At 44.2% G+C, this 21,500-nt stretch overlaps 1 protein-coding gene across 4 annotated transcripts in view; it reads left to right on the top strand.

Annotated features, from left to right (window-relative positions):
* Nucleotides 1-21,500, top strand: part of LOC115203792 (2-oxoglutarate dehydrogenase, mitochondrial) — a 54,267-nt gene that overhangs the window by 19,215 nt on the left and 13,552 nt on the right. Inside the window, exons 3-9 of one of the 4 annotated variants that reach the window (XM_029768787.1) lie at nucleotides 4,956-5,141; nucleotides 5,720-5,822; nucleotides 9,579-9,623; nucleotides 18,979-19,094; nucleotides 19,192-19,346; nucleotides 20,952-21,098; nucleotides 21,285-21,375. In XM_029768787.1, the coding sequence (XP_029624647.1) occupies nucleotides 4,956-5,141; nucleotides 5,720-5,822; nucleotides 9,579-9,623; nucleotides 18,979-19,094; nucleotides 19,192-19,346; nucleotides 20,952-21,098; nucleotides 21,285-21,375 (843 nt within the window). Of the gene's footprint in view, nucleotides 1-4,955; nucleotides 5,142-5,325; nucleotides 5,420-5,719; nucleotides 5,823-9,578; nucleotides 9,624-18,978; nucleotides 19,095-19,191; nucleotides 19,347-20,951; nucleotides 21,099-21,284; nucleotides 21,376-21,500 lie in introns of those variants that run through there. The other 3 variants (XM_029768790.1, XM_029768788.1, XM_029768789.1) reach the window with 3 other exon arrangements.

The following is a 21,500-nucleotide window of genomic DNA, read 5'->3' as shown; positions in this document are numbered from 1 at the left end:
TGCACTACTCTAACCCTGGAAACCTCAACCTGCCTTTACTTGCACGGGACATTTCTGATCCCCAGTTCCATGGGCACCCCTACAATTAACACATTCCACTACTTTCCCCAATACTACACATTCCTTTGTCTCATGCCCTTCTGCACACTTCTCACACGTTGGACCCCCCCTCCTACACACTGCTGCCACATGCCCTAAGCTTGACACGTAACAACGTAATGTATTCGGCACATATGCTCATACAGGATAACTTATATATCCTAACTTCACTTTGTCGGGTAAGGACTCAACTTCAAAACTCAAAAGAACAGACAATGACTCTTCTGTTTCCCTGCTCTCGCCACCCTGTATGCGTCGCATCAAACGACGAGCATCACATACACCGGGAATCTTGCCCCTCAGCTGGTCAACTTTTATATTTACTGCTACCCCAGTTATCACTCCTTTCATTGGTGCCCTTTTCTTGAGAGCGAAACAATTCACTTTTCTTGCCCAGGTTTGTTTTACTCTGAGCGCCTTCTCCCTCTGACCAACATAAACACTAACAATTATTACTAGACCACTTCTGGTTATCCTCATCGATTCCACTTGACCCAACTCTTTTTTTTTCACCCACCGTGAAACCACAAATGGATCAGCCAAAAGGCAAGAGTCCACTTTTTCCATAAACTTCACTCCTTCTGTTACACTCATCTTTTTCCTGACCCTCAGTGTATACCTCGGTCTCTGATAACTTCACCACACCTACCACCTCCGATACTTCACCCTCATTCACTTCCATTTCTCCTCCTGTCTTCAGCTCCCTCTGCTTACACTTTCTACCATTCTTCTTTAACAAACCATCTCCCTTTTTTCCACCATTTTTATCCGACTCAAGCTCACCCTCTTCTTCCCTCTCTCTCTTAGACCTCCTCCCTCTCTTTTTCCAAGTATATGTCTCCTTATGATAATACTGCACTACTCCTGACAATCATCTTGTTTTTCTTTCTCTAAGGACTCCATTTACACCACCTCGCCGCGTCCTTTGTTTTCGGCATCACCGACAAAGACAAATGACAGAGGGAGTATATATACAGTGATAGAGGGGAGATTGGAACCAGGTGTGTATAATGATGACGAGACAAGTCCGGGGTTGATGAGTGAAGGGCGTTTGCCAGCAGCAGGTTCGGCAGCAGCTAGAAGGCCGGTGACGCCGAACGCCTGAGCTAGACAGGAGGGGGAGCCAAAGCGAAGGCTGGTGTGATAGTATTGAATGAACGTGTAACTGCATGTTATTGTACATCAAGATTTGTATATTGTAGAGTACTTTTTTGCTCAATGACAGCGTTTTGATCAGATTAAAACCTGCAAATATTGCAAAGCCTATTCAAAAGCACTCACTGCGACTGATATGGCATGGGTCACATCCAAAAGAGAAATGCACTAAATTAATATTGTTTGTTTTCTCCCCTTGTGCTAAATTAGTTTAAAGGGCGATGGCACTTCCTGCTTTGGCCTCATTTTAGATTTGGTTCATTAAGAAATGCTAGCAGCCATGACTGAATTCAAACGTGAGTTGGTTTTGGGGTGTGGTTTGATGTGGGTGTCTCTTGTGTGTGCTCGCAGGTGGCAGAGTTAGCTAAATTATTTAGCCAATTAGCTTCAGCTAGCTGGTGTGCGACCGTGGCAAAGTTGGTTTGACTTTCGATAGCCTATCTCTGGGGCTAGTTAGGGAAATGAGACAACATTTTGTTAATATTTTAAATGCTTTCAATATTTGTATATGTGTAGTGGAAAAATAAAGATAGTGAACAAATGTGAACGATGAAGATGCATCAAGCGACTTGCTGGAGCCAAGGCCCAGCATGATGACAATCACAATTTATGGCATTGGTAGAATGGCAATCTCAATGAAGAGACATTCCCACAGAAGTCCTAGGGTCACTGTAGCCAGGAGAGGTGAAGACTTATGAAACTTGAATTTACTAAATTAATGTTACAGTGTGAATTAAATTGTCATGTTTGGGTTGTTTCAGGAGTTCATAAAGATCTATGAATTTTTATATATTTCATTGTACTGTAAGTGATATGGATTTATTGTTAGAGAAACTGTTATTCTGTTTGTTGGACGGCGCATAGTTCAAAGTGGAGCTATAATTTAGAAAAGAGTTATATCCAAGAATGTGTGTGTTGTTTTCATGCCTTTGTTTTAATGTTTTGAGCCATGCAAAGTGATGTTAATTAGATTATGGGAGATACTGGGATTTGGCGCTCTTGGAAGAATAAAAGCTGGGTTTAAACGTTGATCATGGAGTCATTGGTAAACCGACCTCCTTATATACGCTTGTATGTCATAGTGGTGAATTTTCTATGCTGTTAAAGACTTTTATTTTCATTGTGAATATTTCTGGTATGTACCATTTGTTAACTGTATTCTTATTGCGTAACTGTAATAAATCGGATTATTTTTAAATGGATACAAACCGTAGTCTTCTAAATGTGCATCTCTGAGCTGAGGGTTAACTCAATAATGTAATACTTGGACATTGATTGTACGATATTAGCTCTTTGTTCCTTAGCCTCTTAATAATTGCATAACGGTAAACCAAGACACGTGCGTCTAATAATATTCCGAGGGGTGACGCAAGGCTCTCGACCTTGGCTATACCCACTGGATACAATTATGGGCGTATAGCCTTCAAATAATTATGGAGTCAGATAGTACATATATTAGGGGCATAGACCCTCTACACTAATTCTCTGTATTCATCAGAGGAAGTACATTTTCACTATTCTACATATGCATTTCAACAATTTATAGCTAGTTTGGGGTTTTTAAGTCATTGAAATTCTGAGCTATTGAAATTGTTACATAATGCCCCATGTATATTGTGTAATTTACCTAAGGTCCCTAACTAGCCCAATATGGATATCCAAAGATGATTTCCAAATTGATGATTTCCTGTGTGTTGCCAGCTGTGGGCAGGATAGAAACAAACCCAACCTTCATTTGTGTTGTGATGCAGTCACGACCACAAGTCTTACAAAACAATGTTTTTGACGAGACTGACTTTATGACCAAAATGATCCTATTTCTACTTTGTAGTCAATTTTGACAGTAGAATATAAACTCAGCAAAAAAAGAAATGTCCCTTTTTTAGGACCCTGTCTTTCAAAGATAATTTGTAAAAATCCAAATAGCTTCACAGATCTTCATTGTAAAGTGTTGAAACACTGTTTCCCATGCTTGTTCAATGAACCATAAACAATTAATGAACATGCACCTGCGGAATGGTCGTTAAGACACTAACAGCTTACAGACGGTAGGCAATTAAGGTCACAGTTATGAAAACTTAGGACACTAAAGAGGCCTTTCTCCTGACTCTGAAAAACACCAAAAGAAAGATGCGCAGGGTCCCTGCTCATCTGCGTGAACGTGCCTTAGGCATGCTGCAAGAGGCATGAGGACTGCAGATGTGGCCAGGGCAATAAATTGCAATGTCTGTACTGTGAGACGCCTAAGACAGCACTACAGGGAGACAGGACGGACAGCTGATCATCCTCGCAGTGGCAGACCACGTGTAACAACACCTGCACAGGATCGGTACATCCTAACATTGCACCATCACAGGTACAGGATGGCAACAACAACTGCCCGAGATACACCAGGGACGCACAATCCCTCCATCAGTGCTCAGACTGTCCGCAATAGGCTGAGAGAGGCTGGACTGAGGGCTTGTAGACCCGTTGTAAGGCAGGTCCTCACCAGACATCACCGGCAACAACGTCGCCTATGGGCACAAACCCACCGTCATTGGACCAGACAGGACTGGCAAAAAGTTATCTTCACTGACGAGTCGCGATTTTGTCTCACCAGGGGTAATGGTCGGATTCGCGTTTATCATCGACGGAATGAGCGTTACACCGAGACCTGTACTCTGGAGCGGGATCGATTTGGAGGTGGAGGGTCCGTCATGGTCTGGGGCGGTGTGTCACAGCATCATCGGACTGATCTTGTTGTCATTGCAGGCAATCTCAATGCTGTGCGTTACAGGGAAGACATCCTCCTCCCTCATGTGTTACTCTTCATGCAGGCTCATCCTGACATGACCCTCCAGCATGACAATGCCACCAGCCATACTGCTCGTTCTGTGCATTATTTCCTGCAAGACAGGAATGTCAGTGTTCTGCCATGGCCAGCGAAGAGCCCGGATGTCAATCCCATTGAGCACGCCTGGGACCTGTTGGATCGGAGGGTGAGGGCTAGGGTCATTCCCCCCAGAAATGTCCGGGAACTTGCAGGTGCCTTGGTAGAAAAGTGGGGTAACATCTCACAGCAAGAACTGGCAAATCTGGTGCAGTCCATGAGGAGGAGATGCACTGCAGTACTTAATGCAGCTGGTGGCCACACCAGATACTGACTGTTACTTTAGATTTTTTGTTCAGGGACACATTATTCCATTTCTGTTAGTCACATGTCTGTGGAACTTGTTCAGTTTATGTCTCAGTTGTTGAATCTTGTTATGTTCATACAAATATTTACACATGTTAAGTTTGCTGAAAATAAACGCAGTTGACAGTGAGAGGACGTTTCCTTTTTTGCTGAGTTTATGTTTCTGACTCATATCGATGCCACATAGGTTGTTTTCTAAATGAGAAGTTGTTTTTTAGGGTCAGTTGCGCTTTAACGTTGCTCCATGTGGCTTGGCGACCTAAGATCAATAGATAATATTAGGCAATGCAGTTGGTAACTACCTGGTACCAAATAGTTTCTTGTAGTGGTGCTAGGTTTTAAATGAATCCCAAAGAAGCAAAAGTAATTCATAGGTTTTTACAGTGTAATTACCATTTTACCATGTCATTTATTGGTAAATACCTGGCATACCTGGATTGATGGTTTTCTAACCAAGCCCTCTTTCTGTTCTTTTGTCTCTCTCTCTCTCTCTCTCTCTCTCTCTCTCTCTCTCACTCTGCAGTCATGGGATATTTTCTTCCGGAATGCCAACGCGGGGGCGCCACCAGGCGCAGCCTATCATAGCCCTCCTCTGGCTGGTGCTGCTCTGGGATTGGCTAACGCCCAGGCGATGGTCGGGGTGCAACCTAACGTGGAGAAGCTAGTGGAGGACCATCTGGCTGTACAGTCACTTGTACGAGCATACCAGGTACTGTACACACACACACACACACACACACACACACACACACACACACACACACTGAGTGTAATACCTGTGTTTAGGAGGTTCCTCTGAACACACACACACTTATGCACCTTATATTATATACACACACACACACACAGACACACACACACACACTGAGTGTCATTGCCCTGTATGTGTCTAGGTGCGGGGGCACCACATAGCCAAGCTGGACCCTCTGGACATCAGTGTTGTAGACTTTGATGAGGCCCCAGTAATGGTGGGCTTGAAGAAAGTTGGTGAGAAACGTGCGCCCGCCTGCCTCGCCTCGCTGCCGTGTGTTTGCCAACTCTGATTAAGCTACATATTGGTTAACCTTTCTGATTGATTGTCTTACTTTCTTCTTCCTCTGTTCTCCCTTCGTTTATTCTTTATCTTTTTCTCTTTTTCCCTCCCTCTTGCTTTCTGGATTTATTTTGTCTTTCACCTCTTTTTGATTTTTCTTTCCTCCCCTCTGCTATCTTTTGCGGTTTCGTTTATTTTTCATATTTCAATTTGTCCCCTCCCTTCTTTCGAACTTGCCCCCTGCCCCCCTGTAGATTCGGGGTCACCACGTGGCACAGCTGGACCCTCTGGGCATCATGGCTGCCATCGACCCAGGCCCTCCCCCCTCTGACATCATCACCTCCAATGACAAACTGGGTGAGGAGAGGAGGGGAAGGGTTAAGGGGTAATTGAGACTGACAGGTTTTAGGCCTTAAATATAGTCTGTCGCCACATACTGTATCTAACCCTAACCCACACCTCTATCCTCACCCTCCACATGGTTTAACCCACCTGTCACCAGCCTGTCACCCAACTATGTCATTTCCTTAGTGTGTACTATAGCACACATGCTGCTTCTTCTAGCAGTATAGTAAACTATATATTTGGCTGTGCTAGTGTTGCATATGCCATGGGTAAATATTGCATGCCGCCATTTTGTTTCATTCATTCTCACTCACATTTAGGGCACAGAGTCAGATTGTCGTACTGTTAAACCATGGGATCTAGTTATGTCTCCAGTAGGGATACACAATATATCGGTGAACATATCAGAATCAGCCGATATTAGCTAAAAATGCCAACATCGGTATCGGCCCGATGTCTAGTATAACGCCGATGTACAAAACCGATGTCAAAGCTGACGTGCATATCTATATAACGTAGGTACATGACGTAATGACGCCACGTAAAATTTTGCGCTACACGTGCAACACAGAATTCCTAACCTAGCCCACAATGTCTGCTGTGTGGATCGAGCAGTCAACAAGTCAAGCAGTCATTTGAAAGAGTAAGAACATTTCAGAGAGACAACTCAACGGCGAAATCCATTAACGCCAAGATAATGGGATTCATTGCCCTTGACAATCAACCCTTCTTTGTGATGTTGGTTTTCGCCGACCGGTCGAGCACCGGTACACGTTGCCCTACCAGAGTTACACAGTAATAGCATCACTGCTATTAGCTTTACGACATACTATGGAACGCCGTTTGGGTCTTTTCGTGTCAAAAAAGATGCACGTCAAATAACAAAATAAATAAATTAAAGAATGTTGTGTGTTCTGAATTTGCACGTGCAAGCCAAGCGCCACCACTACTATCAGTAGCACTGTCAAGCTGCACAAAAAAGTCTGCAAACACCAGCCACGAACGATGTGTTTACAATACTGCGTTGGTAATAAAGCATTATTTGTTCGACTGCAACTTCTGGGGTAGCTAGCTTTAACTTGGTACCTAGCTAGTACCAATACAACCAACCTGAAAACAATGACCAGTAGAAACTGCAGTCATTTTCATTTTTCTTAGCAATGATTTAGGAATCCTTGTGAGTAAATATTAACTAGGTAGCACTTGTTGTTCACCTATTGAAATTGAACTTCAGTTCATGAAAATAACTAGCTAGCCAGCTACTTAACCCTGTTGCCCAAAGCTAACGTTATAAGCAGCCAGCTAGCTTCATCTGGCTAGTGAAGCTCGACCGGACCGGGGTATGTGTTGTGAAGCTAGCCACAATAAGGATTAGGCACAACAGTGGAATTTGCGGTTTGTCTTCAAAATAAAAGTACCTCTTTGAAAGTGATGCAGAAGGTTACAATTGGTGGAATCATGCTATATGTAGACTAGATAATGTTAAACAAGGTTGGAATGTGAAGCAATGAAATGGGGTATCAGTCTACTCGGTGACACCCACAGAAGAGTTAATGCAAATATTACCGTTGTAGCTCTTATCGCGGGACTGCGACTGTGTGATATCACCTCCCCAGTCAGCCTATTGTGTGTATTGACATTCATATTGCACTGTACGTCTTTACCTAAGGATTGGGGATCAATGAAATGGGGTATCAGTCTACTCAATACCCAAGATATTTTTTCCCAAGGTCCTCCTCACTGTTATCAGACTCCAAAACATCCACGCAGTATTGTTTTTCCTCGGGAATGGTGTTCAATGCACATGGGTTGACAATAAATGTGTCTCAATTCACAGTTGTTTCAGAGTCCCGCAGTAAGAGCTACAATGCTAATGTTCTCTGGGTGTCACTGAGTAGACTGATACCCCATGTCATTGATCCACAATCCATAGGTAAGGCTGTACAGTGAAATAAGTATGCCCCCAATGCAATTCTAAAGTATAATACATCCAGTGTGATTACAACAGATGTTTGTGAAATTAACAAATTATTATTTTTTGTGGATTTTATATAACAACATTCCAACCTCGTTTAGCATGATCTATTAAATTATGGCATAATTCTACTATTTGTATTCATTTGCATCACTGTCAATGACATACTTTTATTTTGAAGGCTAACCGCAAAGTCCACTATTGTGGCTAATCCTTATTGTGGCTAGCTTTACATAGATGGGTCCGACCACCATTAATCAAATAAGAACTGTCTTATAAATTAGGGTTATTTTAGATGACACCTAGCTATATAGTTAGCTAGGTAACTATAGCTACTGAAACAGATTATGTCATGTTGCTATGTTTTTGGGGAAGAACTTTGTTTGCATCCATGAGCTAGCTAGCTTTTTTTTTATGACCAGCACTGTAGGCACGTGAGACAACTTTACCAGCATCATAGCATACGTATCGATGAATCGTTGTGACGTATGAAATACGAGTGATAGTGTAATCAATGTGTAATAACTACGTAAAAATATTATGAACGCGTTAAATTATTATGTGAGGTGCAGTCATATTCAGGTCCTGATTGGTCAACAAGCTTATTTGACACGGCATCCAAATGACATTCCAAAGTATGAGAAATCCTGGTTGAGAATGAAACGACTGAACAAATGAACAACGAAACAGTGCAGCAAGTAAGTGAAAGAAATAGGTTCTGATTATGTTTTACTGGTAATGGGGACATACGTAAATGCCAACAAAATAACTATTTGGTGTGTGTGTGTGTGTGTGTGTGTGTGTGTGTGTGTGTGTAACCTTCATTTAACTAGGCAATTCAGTTAAGAACAAATTCTTATTTACAATGATGGCCTACCCCGGATGACGCTGGGCCAATTGTGCGCCACCATATGAGACTCCCAATCACGGCAGGATGCGATACAGCCTGGATTCGAACCAGAGACTGTAGTGACGCATCTTGCACTGAGTTGCAGTGCCTTAGACCGCTGCGTCCATGTGTGTGTGTTAACTATTTAACTGTACTAGAATGCTTAAAAGGACGCTAAAATGTTAAATATCGGTTATCGGTACCGGTATCAGGGTTATTTTGGCAAGGAAAATATCTGATATCGGTATCGGCCACAAATGTCATATCGGTGCATCACTAGTTTCCAGGCATACTGTTATCTAATCCCCCTTCCTCCTGCCTGGGTAATCTGTAGGTTATGATCTCTGACAGAAAATGGCCACTGAGAGTGTGTGTGCATGTGTGAGTGCATATGCGTGTGTGTGTGTACTGAAAGGGTTACATAGTTTAAAAAAATGTGATTACATGGAATTTACAGTTGGCCTATTGGTGTTGGGGTCAAAGAGTTCTCTTCTGCACTCTTAGAAAAAAGGGTTCCAAAAGGGTTCTTTGGCTGTCCATAGGATAACTCATTTTGGTTCCAGGTAGATCTCTTTTGGGTTCCATGTAGAACCCTCTGTGTAAAGGGTTCTACATGAATCTCAACAGGGTTCTACCTGGAACCGAAAAGGGTTCTTCAAAGGGTTATCCATTGGTTCTGTGTGTCTCAAACTGGTATTGTTGATCTTCAGTAGTGTGACTGACAGGCTGTCACTTTTAGCTGATGTCAACAGGGCAATATCCGGATTTGTGTGTGGGTTTGAGAGACATCTGTGGGTGTGATCCAGAATATGTATGTGCGTGCGTGCGTGGGTGCGTGTCACCAACCTCTTTGTGTGTACGTTCCACTAACCCATATGTGTGTGTCTTTCTCTGTGTCCCCCAGACCTCTCTGGGTATAAAGAGCGCCTGTATGATCTCACTGCTGAAGGTATGGACACAGCAGCCCCTAGACTACAATATACAGGATCCTCTACTTCCTTTTTAGCTCTGCTACAGCTCTGCTGCTGCTGCGGCCTGGTTCCAAACCCATACCATGGCCCTGTCTCTACGTACTTGTTGTCTATGCCCCTAAGACTACGCTCTCAGATGGAGAAGCAAGTGCCTAGGGATCAGGTCACAGTATTGGTTTCCGAACTGGACCTAAGGATTTCTCTGTAGCGTTCAGGTGATGTTTCCCAAGTCCCACTGATGAGTGATGGTAGGATAGTTCCCTAGTTCTTAGCTCTTCTTTTATCTCTTGGTTGCTCTGTGTGCAGTTTATTGTAGAAGTAAAGTAGTCCCAAGTTTCTTTTCCTGAAGTAATCACGGTTAATAGCGTTGGGCCAATAGTCGAAAGGTTACTGGTTCGAATCTCTAAGCCGGCTAGGTGAAAAATCTGTCGATGTGCCCTTGAGTAAGGCACTAAACGTTAATTGCTTCTTTAAATCGTTTTTGATTAGAGCGTCTGCTAAATGACTAAAATGTAAATGTGGGTCCTCAGGGTCAGTGAGAAGGCTGTGTAGACATGTCTCTCCGGCTGCCTCAACTCTTTAACTTGATTAGATTTCATCTGCTTGGCTGGATTCCCCCCAGTCTCTAGTAAAACAAGTGACAGAGTGTTAGAGAATGCTGCCTTGTTGTATTTTTATTAACACAAGGTCATATTAGGGGATAGTGTGTGCGCGTGTGTGTGCCTGGGTGATAATGTGTGTTTTATTAGGTCAAATCCTGTTAAGTAACCCAGTGAGCTGGCTGACTGAACCTGAAACTCAGATCCAGTGGCGCCTTGCCAACCTGTTGCTGGCACACATACTGTTTGGCCCTAGGGGGAGCCCAGCTTGGGGGGGGGAGAGAAAGAGAAAGAGCGTTAGTGTGTATACATGTGCATGTGTGTCTGAATATTTTTAATGGCGGGTATATGCCTACACCATTCTGTTGTTAGGGGTATGCAGTTCGCTCACACCATTCAAACACCTAAATGCTGCTTTTGGAAGGAAAACTATTTTAATCATATTGTAATTAACCATAGGTCATATTTTATAGAAATATGGAAACACTGGACAGTTACTTTAACATAACAGAAACAGCTGTTTAGATCATCAGTAATAGCGATGCTCCTAGGCTTTACACACTCAAGCATTACATATGGCAATGGAACATTTTACTAAAAAACAGACATACAGTGCCTTCAGAAAGTATTCACACCCCTTGACTTTTTCCACATGTTGTTGTGTTACAAGTTGGGATTAAAATGGATTTAATTGTAATTTTGTGTCAACGATCTACACAAAATAATCTATTGTCAAAGTGGAAGAAAAATTCTAACATTTGTAAAGAAAATTATGAAAAATAAAGCAATAATATAACTTGATTACATAAGTATTCAACCCCATGAGTCAAGTCATGTTAGGATCACCTTTGGCAGCGATTACAGCTGTAAGTCTTTCTGGGTAAGAGCTTTCACACCTGGATTGTGCAATATTTGCACATCATTATTAAAATAATTATTGAAGCGCTGTCAAGTTGGTTGTTGATCATTGCTACACAGCTGATTTAAGTCAAAGCTGTAATTACGCCACTCAGGAATATTCAGTGTTATCTTGGTAAGCAACTCCGGTGTATATTTGGCCATGTGGTTTAGGTTATTGACCTGCTGAAAGGCGAATTTGTCTCCCAGAGTGGTACTTCATGATGTGTTGTGTCCCTGAGTGGTTTTCTTCCTCTCCGGCAACTGAGCACTACAAAGATACTGTCACGACTTCCGCCAAAGTCAGGTCCTCTCCTTGTTCGGGCGGCGCTCGGCGGTCGGCGTCGCCGGTCTTCTAGCCGTCACCGATCCACTTTTCATTTTCCATGTGTTTTGTCTTGTTTTTCCTCACACCTGGTTTCAATTCCCTCAATCACTTGTTAAATGGCCCCACAAACCGCGGACCCAGCTTCCGGCAGGGCAGGCGGAGGGGCAGGTTCCGGGTCGAGAGCCAGACCCGGCCTCACTGCGGTGATGGTCTGTGCTGGCTTTCTGGCGCAGCATGGCCCGCTGGAGGTGAACATGGGCGGCGTCCCATGTCTCATCCGCACGCCTAAACCAGTCGTCCACCGCAGGAGCCTCGGTTTGACTCTGATACCAAGGCGCCAGAACCGGCTGGTACCCCAGTACGCACTGGAAGGGGGAGAGGTTAGTGTAGGAGTGTTGGAGTGGCGGAGCGAGTTCTGAGCCATCTCGGCCCAGGGCACGAACGCTGTCCACTCCCCCGGCCGATCCTGGCAATACGACCGCAGAAACCTTCCCACATCCTGGTTCACTCTCTCCACCTGCCCATTACTCTCGGGATGAAACCCTGAGGTAAGGCTGATCGAGACCCCCAGACGTTCCATGAATGCCTTCCAGACCCTCGAAGTTAACTGGGGACCTCGATCAGACACTATACCCTCAGACACCCTGTAGTGCTGGAAGACGTGCGTAAACAAGGGCTCTGCAGTCTGTAGGGCCGTTGGGAGACCGGGCAGAGGGACTTAGAGAACCGATCCACAACGACCAGGATCGTGGTGTTTCCCTGTGTGGGGGGGAGATCGGTCAGAAAATCCACCGACAGGTGTGACCAAGGCTGCTGTGGAACAGGTAAGTGGTGTAGCTTCCCTCTGGGCAGTTGCCTAGGAGCCTTACACTGGGCACACACCGAGCATGAGGAAACATAAACCCTCACATCCTTGGCCAAGGTAGGCCACCAGTACTTCCCAACCAAACAGCGCACTGTCCGACCGATCCCAGGATGACCAGAGGAGGGTGACGTGTGGGCCCAATAGATCAACTGGTCACGGATGGCAGACGGAACGTATAGACGCCCAGCGGGACACTGGAGGGGAGCGGGCTCTGCACGTAACACCCGCTCAATGTCTGCGTCCAGCTCCCACACTACCCACCAGGCAGGAATGCCGGGAGTATGGGAGTGGGATCCATGGGCCTCCCCTCTGTGTCATACAGTCGGGACAGTGCGTCTGCTTTCACGTTTTGCGAATCTAGACTGTAGGAAAGGGAAAAAACAAAATGGGTGAAAAACATGGCCCACCTTGCCTGGCGAGGGTTCAGTCTCCTCGCTGCCCAGATGTACTCCAGATTGCGGTGGTCAGTCCAGATGAGAAAAGGGTGTTTAGCCCCCTCAAGCCAATGTCTCCACACCTTCAGAGCCTTGATGACAGCCAACAGCTCCCGGTCCCCCACGTCATAGTTTCGCTCCGCTGGGCTGAGCTTCTTCGAGAAGAAGGCACAGGGGCGGAGCTTCGGTGGCGTACCCGAGCGCTGAGAGAGCACAGCTCCTATCCCAGCCTCGGACACGTCCACCTCCACTATGAACGCCAGATGGGCCAGCACGGGAGCCGAGGTAAACAGAGCCCTCAGGTGACCAAAAGCCCTGTCCGCCTCAGCCGACCACTGCAAACGTACCGGGCCCCCCTTCAGCAGTGAGGTAATGGGAGCCGCTACCTGACCAAAACCCCGGATAAACCTCCGGTAGTAATTGGCAAACCCTAGGAACCGCTGCACTTCCATTACGGTGGTGGGAGATGGCCAATTACTCAAGGCTGAAATGCGGTCACTCCTTCTCCACCCCCGAGGTTGAAATGCGGTACCCTAGGAAGGAGACGGACTGCTGGAAGAACAGGCATTTCTCAGCCTTAACGTACAGGTCATGCTCCAACAGTCGACCAAGCACCCTGCGCACCAGGCACACATGCTCGGCGCGTGTAGCGGAGTATATCAGAATGTCATCAATATACACCACTACACCCTGCCCGTGCAGGTCCCTGAAAATCTCGCCTACAAAGGCTTGGAAGACTGATGGAGCATTCATCAACCCATACGGCATGACGGGGTACTCATAATGCCCTGAGGTCGTACTGAACACCGTCTTCCACTCGTCTCTCTCCCGGATACGCACCAGGTTGTAAGCACTCCTGAGATCTAGTTTGGTGAAGAAGCGCGCCCCGTGCATTGACTCAATCGCTGTGGCGATAAGAGGTAGCGGGTAACTGTACCTCACCGTGATCTGATTCAGGCCTTGGTAGTCAATACACGGGCACAGACCTCCCTCCTTCTTCATCACAAAAAATTAACTCGAGGAGGCGGGTGAAGTGGAGGACCGAATGTACCTCTGACGCAGGGATTCAGAGACATGTTTCCATAGCCGCCGTCTCCGCCTGTGAGAGGGGATACACGTGACTCCTGGGAAGTGCAGCGTCTACCAGGAGATTTATCCCACAATCGCCCTGTCGATGGGTTGGTAATTGAGTCGCCTTCTTTTTGGAGAAGGCGAGAGCCAAATCAGCATATTCAGGGGGAATGCGCACGGTGGAGACCTGGTCTGGACTTTCCACCATAGTAGCACCAACGGAAACCCCTAAACACCTCCCCGAGCCCTCTCGCGACCACCCCGTGAGAGCCCTCCATTGCCAAGAAACAGTGGGGTCATAACAAGCTAACCAGGGTAGGCCTAGCACCACGGGAAACGCAGGAGTCTGAGGTGCGGGAGGTTCCTCCAAAACCAAAACGTGCACCACTTGTGGTCCCGAGGGCCGAGTTTGGGAAACGTATGTAGTGACTGGTTGTATTGATACACCATCCAACGTGTAATTAATAACTTCACCATGCTCAAAGGGATATTCATTGTCTGCTTTTTAAATGTATTTCTACCCATCTACCAATAGGTGCCCTTCTTTGTGAGGCATTGAAACACCTCCCTGGTCTGTGGTTGAATTTGTGTTTGAAATTCACTGCTCGACTGAGGGACCTTACAGATAATTGTATGAGTGGGGTATAGAGATGAGGTAGTCAATCAAAAATAATGTTAAACACTATTATTGCACACAGAGTGAGACCATGCAATTTATTATGTGACTGTTTAAGCACATTTTTACTCCTGAACCTATTTAGGCTTGCCATAACAAAGGGGTTGAATACTTATTGACTCAAGACATTTCAGCTTTTAATTTTTAAGTAATTGTGACCGACCGACTCGATTCGATATTAGGTAGCAACATTTGAAATTGTGTTTTTTACATTGGATAAAGTAGAGACTCAGAGCTAGAGCATGGTATATCAGACACTACAGATTAGGAACAATGAGGAAGTAATTCTGCTTTGAAAGTTGATAAACTTGTTACCCCACTTTTGAGAAAATGGCCTTGAATGTTTTGGTACACCTACTGGATAGCTCTTCTTTGTCGACACCCATTCAGCATCATTCACACCCACATGTGACGCCATATGCTAAACAGAGTGAGTACGGTCGTTGTGTGCTAAACAACAAAATATTTCAAGACTGAGTTAGCGTTAAGTTAGCTGGCTAGCCAGCTCAAATAATGAGCATATCATATATTAAGACAACGTCTTAACTTTAGCTAATTTGTATTAATTATTTCAGGAAAATAAACTCACAACAAGATCATTATTTACAAGTTAATGGCAAATTAATTACAGAAAATAGCTTATGGTTGTGAGTGTGATTTAAAATAAAATCAGTGCATTCTACCAGAGAACTTGAACACCGTCTCTTTGGCCTAACGTTATATCCTAATTTGACTTTGGTGCAGATCATGTTGTTCTTCACATTACTGTCTCTGGTAAACACACACTATATCAAATAAAATCAAAATGTATTTGTCACATGCACAGGATACAGAAGGTGTAAACGGTACAGTGAAATGGTTACTTGCATAGTGGAGTATTTTGTTTAGCTAAACAATGAACCATAGTCCCAACTCATAACATTACTACCCTGCATGAATCTGAAGGTAGCTAAAGCTAACCAACTAGGTTCAATGTTAGCTAGTTGGCTAACATTAGGCTATTACTAGCAATGCTCTGAGATACGAATAACACAGTGGGGGAAAAAGTATTTGATCCCCTGCTGATTTTGTACGTTTGCCCACTGACAAAGAAATGATCAGTCTATAATTTTTATGGTAGGTTTATTTGAACAGTGAGAGACAGAATAACAACAAAAATATCCTGAAAAACGTATGTCAAAAATGTTATTAATTGATTTGCATTTTAATGAGGGAAATAAGTATTTGACCCCTCTCAATCAGAATGATTTCTGGCTCCCAGGTGTCTTTTATACAGGTAACGAGCTGAGATTAGGAGCACACTCTTAAAGGGAGTGCTTCTAATCTCAGTTTGTTACCTGTATAAAAGACACCTGTCCACAGAAGCAATCAATCAATCAGATTCCAAACTCTCCACCATGGCCAAGACCAAAGAGCTCTCCAAGGATGTCAGGGACAGGATTGTAGACCTACAAAAGGCTGGAATGGGCTACAAGAGCATCGCCAAGCAGCTTGGTGAGAAGGTGACAACAGTTGGTGCGATTATTCGCAAATGGAAGAAACACAAAAGAACTGTCAATCTCCCTCGGCCTGGGGCTCCATGCAAGATCGCACCTCGTGGAGTTGCAATGATCATGAGAACGGTGAGGAATCAGCCCAGAACTACACGGGAGGATCTTGTCAATGATCTCAAGGCAGCTTGGACCATAGTCACCAAGAAAACAATTGGTAACACACTACGCCGTGAAGGACTGAAATCCTGCAGCGCCTGCAAGGTCCCCCTGCTCAAGAAAGCACATATGTCACGGGTGTCATAGGGTAGAGACCAAGACGCAGTGGGAAAATGTATACTCATCTTTTTTTATTGGTGAAGAAGGAAAACACATAAATGTATACAAAACAAAACAAACTTGACAGTCTCGTCAGGCAAACAGCTAAACAAGAACAATCCCACAAAATCCCATGACAAACAAACTCCTAATTATAGGACCTTCAATCAGAGGCAACGATAACCAGCTGCCTCCAATTGAAGGTCCAACCCCAATTAACTAAACATAGAACTACAATAGACTAGATAGAACATAGAAATATACTAACATAGAACATAGACTAACAAACCCCGGACTAATAAATCAAATCACCCCTCTACCTAAACACATACACAAAACACACCCTGAACCACATAAAACAAACACACCCTGCCACGTCCTGACCAAACTACAATAACAAATAACCCCTATACTGGTCAGGACGTGACAACATATACATGCCCGTCTGAAGTTTGCCAATGAACATCTGAATGATTCAGAGGACAACTGGCTGAAAGTGTTGTGGTCAGATGAGACCAAAATGGAGCTCTTTGGCATCAACTCAAATCGCCGTGTTTGGAGGAGGAGGAATGCTGCCTATGACCCCAAGAAAACCATCCCCACCGTCAAACATGGAGGTGGAAACATTATGCTTTGGGGGTGTTTTTCTGCTAAGGGGACAGGACAACTTCACCGCATCAAAGGGACGATAGACGGGGCCATGTACCGTCAAATCTTGGGTGAGAACCTCCTTCCCTCAGCCAGAGCATTGAAAATGAGTCGCGGATGGGTATTCCAGCATGACAATGACCCAAAACACACGGCCAAGGCAACAAAGGAGTGGCTCAAGAAGAAGCACATTAAGGTCCTGGAGTGGCCTAGCCAGTCTCCAGACATTAATCCCATAGAAAATCTGTGGAGGGAGCTGAAGGTTCGAGTTGCCAAACGTCAGCCTCGAAACCTTAATGACTTGGAGAAGATCTGCAAAGAGGAGTGTGACAAAATCCCTCCTGAGATGTGTGCAAACCTGGTGGCCAACTACAACAAACGTCTAACCTCTGTGATTGCCAACAAGGGTTTTGTTGTTATTCTGTCTCTCACTGTTCAAATAAACCTACCATTAAAATTATAGACTGATCATTTCTTTGTCAGTGGGCAAACGTACAAAACCAGCAGGGGATCAAATACTTTTTTCCCTCAGTGTATTACTACACACACGTAACGTTAGCTAGCGAGCCAGCCAGCTAGCGTAAGCTAGCTAGCTAACAGTACGCTTTAACTTGCAATGAAAACGACTTTCTGACAAAATTCGAAACGTATAATATCTTAAAATGTAGATAGATAGACTCTCTTAACTCGTATACATGGATGAACGCTTCTCCCTCTTTGTCACAGATAGTTGCCCTTAATTTGAAGATGTAATCTGGAGACAGGTGTTTTATATAACAGCCTTCTGTGTGTTCTCTTTTTGACTCCCTCCACATATTTGCAATCAAACACCAGAATCTCCTTAGCTATCATACTCTGCTTCCACCGGACATTCCACTGATTTCACGACTCGGTCCTCCAGAAAGCGGAGAGCATTAGCAACACTTTTGCAATTCTTCATGACATCCTTTAAAAATGCAGCGTTAGAGAGGATTACCTACACTTACTGAGCAGCTCATGTTATAGACAGAAGTGTGCTTCATGGCAGACCAATCCAAACTCATCTCTTGGCACGTCCAGCCCATCCATTATCTCAGCCAATCATGGCTAACGGGAAAGTTCCTGTCTTTTTCCATGGCTAAACCAACTAGGCTCGTAATTTAACAATTTTATTCATATTTACAGATGGCATACAAGTTTGTTATTAAGGCACATGAAAGTTTATGTTTCAGAAGGCATTTCTGCCAAAAAATGCATTTTGATAAAAATGTTTACGTTCCAATGCCTCTCCTGTGAAGTAGTGATGTGCGACATATGCCTAGTTTCCTGAAACGAGTCACAATTTCTAAACTTTTTTATTAACATAATTCCACTTTGACATTATGGGCTATTGTGTGTAGGCCTGTGACACAAATTTGCAATTTAATCTATTTTAAATTCAGGCTGTAACACAACAAAATGTGAAAAAAGTCAGGGGGTATGAGTACTTTCTGAAGGCACTGTAGTGGGACTCTGCTGACTGACGCCATTCTCTGCCACCATTTTGTATTTGCATCATCACTTACCCCTTCATTCCAGAAAATGAATTGTTTTTGTCACCCCTCCATCTCTCCCCACCACCCCTCTTCATCTTACTGCTGACATTGTTATTTCACCATCACCTCTTGCTGTTTCTTTTTCTCTCGCTCTACCTCTTTCTCTCTCATATGCTCTGTCTCTCCCGTCTATCTTGTGTAATGCAATAACCCTGCTTGTGGCCATCAAACTAACCAATCAATGTTGTGCTTTTTTGGATGTCTGTGTAACTTTTATATTCAAATATAGAGTGGGTTTCTCTAGATATCATGTCATTTTTATGTTTAAATTAGCCTTCCTTCTGTATGCCCCTCTCTCCCACTAATTCTCTCTTTCTGATTTTTTCCATCTCTCTCTCTCTTTCTCTAACTCTCTGATCACCTCTTCCTCTCTCCATTTGTCTATTATGTTTCCACCCCCCCCCCCCTTCCATCTACATGGTAACAATGGCAGAGTTCTATGGTCTGGATGAGTCCGACCTGGACAAGGTGTTCCGGCTCCCCACCACAACCTTTATTGGGGGCAGCGAGAGCACTCTGCCCCTCCGAGAGATCATACAGCGCCTCGAGGTAGATCCGACGCATTGCACACACTCACTGCTTGCAAAAAACTCCCCACACACATGCGCACACACACACAGACGCACTGACCTCTCCTCTCCTCTAGATGGCGTACTGTCAGTCTATTGGAGTAGAGTTCATGTTCATTAATGACCTGGAGCAGTGCCAGTGGATCAGACAGAAGTTTGAGAGGCCAGGCATCATGCAGTTCACCCTGGAGGAGAAGAGGACCCTGCTAGCCAGAATGGTTCGATCCACCAGGTCTGTCTGTACACCGGTTTCACATAAACAAAATAGTGTATGCATATTTACCAATTGTGCAGGTTACAAAAAATGTCACAAAGAATAAAGGAATTCCTTTACGCTGTTGTATGCTCCTGCAGTTTATTGCATAAGCATATTGCTATTACCATATTTCTTGTGCTATGATATGGTTAGTGTGATGCACACAGCTGGACAACATATTATACTTCCACACCTCATCCCCAGATGGCAGCAGCAACCGGTTTAAGTGATGTGCTCTGCCAGGAAGCCTTACATTTGAAATTTGAGTCATTTAGCAGACTCTTATCCAGAACGACTTACAGTTAGTGCATTCATCTTAAAAACCTCTTAAGGATCGTACCCTTTTTTCAATTTTCGCCTGAAATGACTTACCCAAATCTAACTGCCTGTAGCTCAGGACCTGAAGCAAGGATATGCATATTCTTGATACCATTTGAAAGGAAACACGTTGAAGTTTGTGGAAATGTGAAATTAATGTAGGAGAATATAATACATTAGATCTGTTAAAAGATAATCCATGTGTTTCCTATTATTCTTTTCATAATTTTTGAAATGCAAGTGAAAGGCCATGATATAATATTGGAGTTTAGGTGCAATTTAGATTAGCAGTGTATGTGCAACGTTTCAGATTGATCCAGTGAAGCATTGTAATACTGCACAAAAGTTTGTATCAAGTCTGCCCAAATGTGCCGAATTAGTCAATTGATACATTTTCAAGTACATAACTATAGAGAACATACAAAATGATATGGTAATAAAACATGTAAGTTTACACACTCCCAGGAAGGTCATACATGATGGAAATTAGCTTCCCTGTAGAAAAGACACTAACCTTCACGCATCTAGATGGCTGGGCGGGATGGGTGTGGGGCCAGAAACAGCAGCGTTCAAACTTTAGAACCCAGTTCCTACATTTGAATATAGAAATGGATTTAATCAAACAAAGCTATGCTACATTTTATCTCTGGGACCCTCAGGATGACAAATCAGAGCAAGATTACTGAATGTAAATGCATTATTTATCTTCAGAGGTGCAAGTGTTTCTTCACAAAAGCCTTGATAATTACTCAAGTGTTGGCAATCAGGTGGTTTGTCAGTCCTGGAGAGAGGAGGACCGAAGCCTCTCAGACAGCCTATGTTTGTTTCTTTGTGTTAGTTAACCTCTTTAGTTGGGCATGCCTTTTTGTAGGTTGGTTTTTGTACATATTTATTTTGTCACCATGAACATGAATAACCTTCTTGGACTGGCTGACCAAGAGGTTAAGAAGGAGCTGGCCCTGAACTTGGTACGTTTGCTATCTCCTGGGTACATGTACATACAACACGGTCCGGACACTTCTACTTTCACGCTAAAGCACACACCTAGTCAGGTCACAGAACAATTAGGCAAGCCTAGGTCCCCTAGACAAAGTGAGTATAGTGTAACAGAAGGTTGTCTAATCGATTCCGTAACACTTACACCTATCAAATCCTCTCAGATCTCCACAAATGCATAGAGCGAAAGGGTTATTTGAAATTGGGAATAGGGTTAATTTCTGGACTTGGTGACATATGTTTAACTTCCTGTCTCCTGTTGGCAAGGTTTGAGGAGTTCCTGCAGAGGAAATGGTCATCAGAGAAGCGTTTTGGTCTGGAGGGCTGTGAGTCTCTCATCCCGGCCCTGAAGACCATCATCGATAAGTCCAGCATGAACGGAGTGGAGAGCATCATCATGGGCATGCCTCACAGGTACTGTTACCACAGAAACACCAATCACAGGCTGCCCCACAGGCAAGTGTGTCCATGGAAACACCAATCATAGGCCCCCCTACAGGTACTGTTACCACATACACACCAATCACAAGCTGCCCCATGCGTAGCGTAGCTGAAAGTTGTTCTCCCTCTCTCCACCCTTCTCTCTCTCTATCTCTCCAGGGGGAGATTGAATGTGTTGGCTAATGTGATCCGTAAGGAGCTGGATCAGATCTTCTGTCAGTTTGACTCCAAGCTCGAGGCTGCTGATGAGGTAAATCCTACAGCTAGCAGAGTGCAGGGTCCTGTTCATTAACCACCAAACGGGGAAGGAAATAACTGAAGCAGGGAGGGACTACCTGGATTTGTCCAATAAGAAACACCGATATTCATTTTCTG

Source organism: Salmo trutta, chromosome 12 (genome assembly GCF_901001165.1).
Source record: "Salmo trutta chromosome 12, fSalTru1.1, whole genome shotgun sequence".
Classification (NCBI taxonomy): domain Eukaryota; kingdom Metazoa; phylum Chordata; class Actinopteri; order Salmoniformes; family Salmonidae; genus Salmo; species Salmo trutta.
Note: the sequence above shows the minus strand (reverse complement) of the source record. Positions and strands in the feature narration are given on the sequence as shown.